The following is a 6,000-nucleotide window of genomic DNA, read 5'->3' on the forward strand; positions in this document are numbered from 1 at the left end:
TTGAGAACCAATGCTCTATGACCGGGAGAAAAACGCCTGAGTAAAAAGAGAAAAGGATGTAGCTGGCAGCTAGAGAAATTTCTTAAAGCATACCAAGGCTGGGCCAGTCGATCCATTCCATTCTGGGAAATAAAAATCCAACCTTAACAACCACCTCAGTCATCCAAAACCAAAAATCTGTTTACCTGGCAAGCTCTTAAACTCAATCAAGAAAGAATTCTAACTGAAAAACTTAGAAAGAAAACCATTAGTAACTTAAGGAACTTTTAAGATGATAAAGGCACATTCATAGTCATACTAAGTGCTTTTTTGAGACCTCAAGGCAAAAACTACCTTAAAATGGAAAATTGGTTTTATCTCTGCCAACTCCAATGAAATATTAGTGTCTGCCTGGAGCCCAGGTTCTGAGGCTGAATGTGAGCTCCAGAGTGTCTGCATCAAATACCAATGTATGCCACAAAACTGGGACAGTATGCCTTGCATCCACCTTCTCGGTGTTCAATTTTCTTTATGCTCAAAATAATACCCATCAAATTTGGATGTAATAAAACATTTTGAGGGGAAAAGAGTAATCCTCTACAGTACCACAAGCCTTATCTAACTGGAGGGAAAAAAGAAACTTAATCATTCTCAGACTTATAAATTGACTCTGGATTCTCAATTTCCAGAGAATAAAGTCCAAACCAGCACAGCTACAGTTCATCTACAACACACTTCTCCCAGACTTATTGCACCCCAATCACTCTCCACGGTATATGACGAGCCACCAAGTCCCCCAAAGCCACATGCCCTTTCATACCACCCTACTGCTTCTCTGCCTATCAATTTTCTATTCATCCTTCAGAACACTGCTTTTTGATGCTTTACTTTGCCTGCGAAATGTGGTTCCTGAACGAGCAGCATCAGTGCACCTGGGTTGTTAGAAATGCAGAACCTCAGGCCCCAGCCCAGCTCTACCAAATCCAAACCTACTTTGTAACAAGATGCCCAGGTGAATTAGGTGCACTTACGAGGTCCCAACAGATGCAGTTCTTCACCAGCAGGCAGTGTCTTCCCCAAATCAAAGTGCCTGGCACATTACAGATGAGGCACCTAGGTGGGCCACCTATGAAGACAACCTCTCCTTTACTCGTCTCTTCTACTAAGCCAGAAAAACCCAAATATCCACCTTCCAGACTCCATGGCAGCCAGGGACAGACAACTGACATAGCTATACAGTCAATGAGTTGTAAGCAGAAGCTTGCTGAGGGGGCTTCTGGAAGAACTTCTGTTCCCCCAATGACTTCCTGCCCTGACAAACATTAGGGACAAAAGTTCAGTAATAGCAAAGGTCAACAATGTGGAAACACAGAAATGGTCTGGGTCCTTGCTGGGTCCATCAAGCCACTGTACCACCTCAGAACGATCTCCCTACCTCCAGACTTACTGTGTGAGCAAATTCAACACTGTTATTGCTTAAGGCAGCATCCTTAGGGCTACCTCCTTTTTACGCTGAATGCATTCCTGTTATCAGTTCAATAAAGGGGAAAGTGAATGAATGAACGCAAAGTGAAATCTACTAAAGGTTCAGAGATTACATTGAAAAAAAAATAGGGCCTCTAAGAATCTGTTCAACTTTGCCAAAACATGACTGTAAATCAGTCTCTGCATTTCTAGAATTACTGGCCCATTTGTGTTCACAGCTTTTTAATGGATTAACAAATGAAAACAATCTCTTAAAAAGCAATGGAAATGTTCACATACAAAAATGCTGTAGAAATTGATTTTCACATATTGGAAAAGAGAAGAAAACCAAACTTAAAACACTGAGCTCCGGCCTTGAAAAGTTTACAATTGCTGTGGCTACTTACAGGCAGCTATAAGCCTAGAGAAAACAGACTTAGAGTAGTGGGTTGGTTGCCATTCTCTCTTTCCTGTTTTGAGATCTCTGTCATGGATCTCTTTTTCCCAGTACTTATCCCAGTCTAGTATTTCTATTCAAATAGCCAAGATCAAACAGCAACTGGGTTTTTCTTTTTTAGAAAAACAGAGTAGAACAACATAAATAAATATAAATAAAAGTGAAATGTATTAAAAGGGGATAGTGGGGGGCACCTGACAATGCTGTTCCTCAGAAAGAAAGTAGGTCCCCAACCAGTACTGACTCCTTAGGTATTTTACCATTTTATATTTCACACAAATCATTTATTTTTTATTTATATAAATGTATTTTAGAAAGACACTTTACAGCACCAATGGAAAGCTAGTACCATTTGCCACTAAGAGAAGACAAATGTAAAAAACAAATCCACTGAAAACAAAACTTTATTAAATTCTAGCTATTGTTGCCTGCCTAAGTGCCTCTAAACTTAAAGCTTGTTCTCTCTGTTTAAAGAAAAATGGTGGGGGAATGAGCAAGAGCAGGCTACTATGAAACTGAGACTTTCTCTAGGGCATAACTAGGACAGCAGAAGAACAGAAAAGGAATTAACTTTCTCACTGTGTGATCATATCCATGTCCCACCGGAAAGAATCCCTCACACAATCTTACATCATCTGCCCCTTTTGAGCACACTAAGAGCCCATTTTCTTAGTGCAGCCTAAATAGCCCTACACCATATGGCCCAGCACGCCAGGCAGCTTTCAGCTGCTCACTACACTTCTAGCTACACTAGCAGACAGCCAACAAGGACCCAAGGGCCATACCTAGCCCCCTGCCTGTTTTTGTACGGCCCATGAGCTAAGAATGGCTGGTAGAGATGAATGTAATCACTTTGTTGATAGGGAACCCTATTTTTGAATTCCAGTTAAACCGTCCAAAACAAGAACCCCATTCTTCTCATAAGCAGACCTGTATTACAAAATATTGTCCTCAATTAACATTAAACTCTTTGTCAAAAAATCTGTGGAAGTTTGTTTTCTCTTGTCATATTAGTACCTACAGAACATACTCCATTTTTGCGTATCGAGCATTTACTATCCAGCCCTTTCACAGAAAGGGTTTGCTGATCCCAGAGTTCACTGTTCCTCAAGGGCACCAAGCTCATTCCCATCTCCAGCTCTCACACTTTCCTTACACCCAGGAAGCGGCCCCCACTGACGCGCTCAAGGCTGCCTTTGCCTTTCCCTAAGGTTACTTAAGTTTCAGTTCCAATGTCACCCCTTTCAGGAAGCCACCCTAACCCTGCCTCCTCCCCATTTAAGGCAGCCTGCCGGCCCCATAAATCATACCACCAAGATGTACCTTCTTCAAACCACCACCTGGTATTACCTCCTTAACTTATCAAAGTCTAGTAATGAAAATGGTAACAGCAGCAAATACACATGGTACTATACACATTGGAAGCACTTTACCGACTAGGTTGAACCCTACGTAAGTGCCAATCAGTAAGTCAAAAATAGTCAAACGGGGTAACTGCATAGGGATCAACCTAACATATCAACTTGTTTGAAGCTCACAAACACCTTCTGAGGTAGGTACCAGAGGAGGAAAATGGCAGAGAGGTTGAGTAACTTGCCTGAGGTCACACTGATAGTAAGCGCCAGGAGGATTTGAACACAGGATCAACACTCCCACCTCCAAGAATGTAGGTTCCATGAAGACAGACGGTCACGTTCATTGTCACAGCCCTGTCCAGCGCCCATCGCTGGGCCTGGCACGTAGTAAGCCGTTGATAAATACAGGACCGAATGAATGGATGGATGCCTGCATGCATCTCCCTTACAATCAGTGGTATCTGTCCCAGACGCGGGCCCACACCTCTTCGGGCAGCCAGGCGTTTGCCCACCGGCCCGCCAAGGAGAGGAAGATTTGGGCAGATGGGTGCCCCAGGGACTCTGGGTATAGGGCCCCCTTCTGGGGATGGGGCGCCGCGGGGCTCACCTTGAAGTCGCGGCTGTGCTGCGGGGTGTACTCCAGGGTCCAGAGGGCCCGCACCAGGTGCGCCAGCTGCTCGGTGACCTCGCCCTGGCCCTGCGCGCCGCGGCCGACAGGCTGCTCGGGGTCAGGCGAGGGCTCGGGCTGCCCCGCCCGGTACTGGCCGAGCGCCAGGTACTCGGCGAAGAGTTCGGTGTTGCTGAGACACTGCAGCGTGGCGTTCATGAAGCACGTGTTCCCGTGGTTCCGGAGCCCCGCCACCCCCGGCACCGGCTCGGCAGCGCAGGCGGGCGGCGCGGGCGAGGCAGGCGGCGGCGGGCACGGCGGCGGCGTGGGCGCGGCGGCCGGCCCGGGCGGGAAGCAGCTGCGGAGGCCGCCGCGGTCCGGGGCGGCGCCCTCCGAGCTAAGGTGCGAGAGCGTGGACAGCGTCTTGAGGACGCGGCTCATGAAGCTGCCCACCGAGCGCGCCGAAGAGGGCGAGGAGGGCGCGGCCGACCCGGGGCTCCCGGGAGCCCCCGCGCCGCCGCCGCCCGCGCGGCCGCTCCGGAAAAGCCGCTTGCTGAAGGAGCGCTTCTCCTTCCCGCCCGCCACTGCCGCCACCGGCGGCCCGGGCTCGGGCGCCGTTACCTTGGACATGGCGGCAGCCGCCGTCGCTCATCACCGCGCCCACCCACCCGGCCCGCGGCCCCGCCACGGCCGCCGCCTCATCTCGCGGCGCCGCGCTTCACCGGCAGGGCCGGGGGCTCGACGCCCCACACACCTCAAGGAACTGCCGAGCCAGCGAGCTTAGCAAGCGGCGGCCGGCGGGGCGGGGGAGCGCGCGCGCGACCCGCCCAGCTGGGCCGCTCACGTGACCCGCCTCACGGCACCGCCCTCCCGGCGCTGAAGCCTCTGCGGTAGCCATGTTGACTGTGGGAACGGAGTCACCCCTCCAATCAGATGAGATGACTCGCTGCTCTGGGCGCGGTCGGCTGTGTGAAGCCTAAGAGAGGCCATGTCTAGTGTGGGCACTGTCCAGTCGCAGGGGAGAGCGGTAGGCAGGAGCCCGGCTGGAGCTCCGTCTTCGCTGCTCTAATGGAGGAGGCTTTCGGAAAGTGCATGATCAGAATGCCGCCCCGTACCAGATTCTGAAAGAGGTGATGGATATGGCCGTGGCCGGTTCTTGGCAAACTAGCTCCGCCCGTTTCCCGAGGAGCCCCGACAGCCTGCGTGCCCCCCCGAAAGCCGTAACAGAGCCTGGCATGTCCGGCGGACTTGTTTTCCAGGCGGCAGCTTGAAGTCGCAGTGAAACGGTGTAATCAAATCAAAATTACGTTCCTTTTCAGAACAGCCTTTACCATCATTCATTCAACAAACAGCTACTGCTTTGCGCCAGGCACTGTGCTAGGCGCTGAAAACAGGACAAAGTATGAAACTAACACGATTTCTGCCTGACCCTCCTGCAGCTTAAACTCCTAATGGATGCTAATAATATCTTCTGTGTTTCAAGCATTATGCTAAGCATGCAATATCTCTAATCTTCAACTCAATGCCTTTGAATTTGAGATAACTTACCACTTCAAACACAGGTTTGACTTGACTTCTAAACGAAACCCACACATATCACAGGTCGTATCAGTGAGCGAAGAATCCTGGTGTCATCATATTGACTTATTAATACCTCAAGTGGCTCTATTCTCAATGTTGGGGAGAATATAAGAAATAGGGACTATGGCAAAGTGCAAATCAACATTTTTCCAAAGTGGGTAGCTGCCAGTCAGCTCCAGCCAATGACTCCCATGCAGAAATGAGGACTTAGATCATCTGAGTTTTTAAGAAAAGGTGAAAATCCTATTTTTAAATGTTGGTTCAATTAAAAAAGAAAAAAATAGCACAGAAAAAAAAGTACATCTTTGGGCTGCCTTCAGCTCACAATCCACTGGTTTATGACCTCGTATATGTAGATTCTCCTCTTTACTAACCCTTAGTCTGAGCCTTGGTCACTGCAGAAGAGAGAAACTGGGAGGGGTTTTTAAACGCTTCCTCTTTTTAAAACATAAATCTCACCTTACAATATATTTCAAAGTAAATGGCTTTTGCCTCTGGCCTCCCATCCCAAGGTAAACATGGCTCTTATGATAACACCCCCTTACCCCCCTACTCTG

General features: G+C 48.9%; 1 protein-coding gene across 3 annotated transcripts in view; it reads right to left on the reverse strand.

The window, feature by feature from the left end:
* The window catches only part of USP31 (ubiquitin specific peptidase 31), a 96,119-nt gene extending 91,433 nt beyond the window's left edge, over positions 1-4,686 (reverse strand). For 2 of the 3 annotated variants that reach the window (XM_036916970.2, XM_036916968.2), the window contains exon 1: positions 3,863-4,685. In XM_036916970.2, the coding sequence (XP_036772865.2) occupies positions 3,863-4,492 (630 nt within the window). In that variant the 5' untranslated portion in view covers positions 4,493-4,685. Of the gene's footprint in view, positions 1-3,862 lie in introns of all 3 variants that reach the window. The other variant, XM_036916969.2, reaches the window with a different exon arrangement.
* Between the last annotated feature and the right edge of the window lie 1,314 nt (positions 4,687-6,000).

The sequence above is a fragment of the Manis pentadactyla genome, chromosome 10 (assembly GCF_030020395.1).
Source record: "Manis pentadactyla isolate mManPen7 chromosome 10, mManPen7.hap1, whole genome shotgun sequence".
In the NCBI taxonomy this organism is placed as follows: domain Eukaryota; kingdom Metazoa; phylum Chordata; class Mammalia; order Pholidota; family Manidae; genus Manis; species Manis pentadactyla.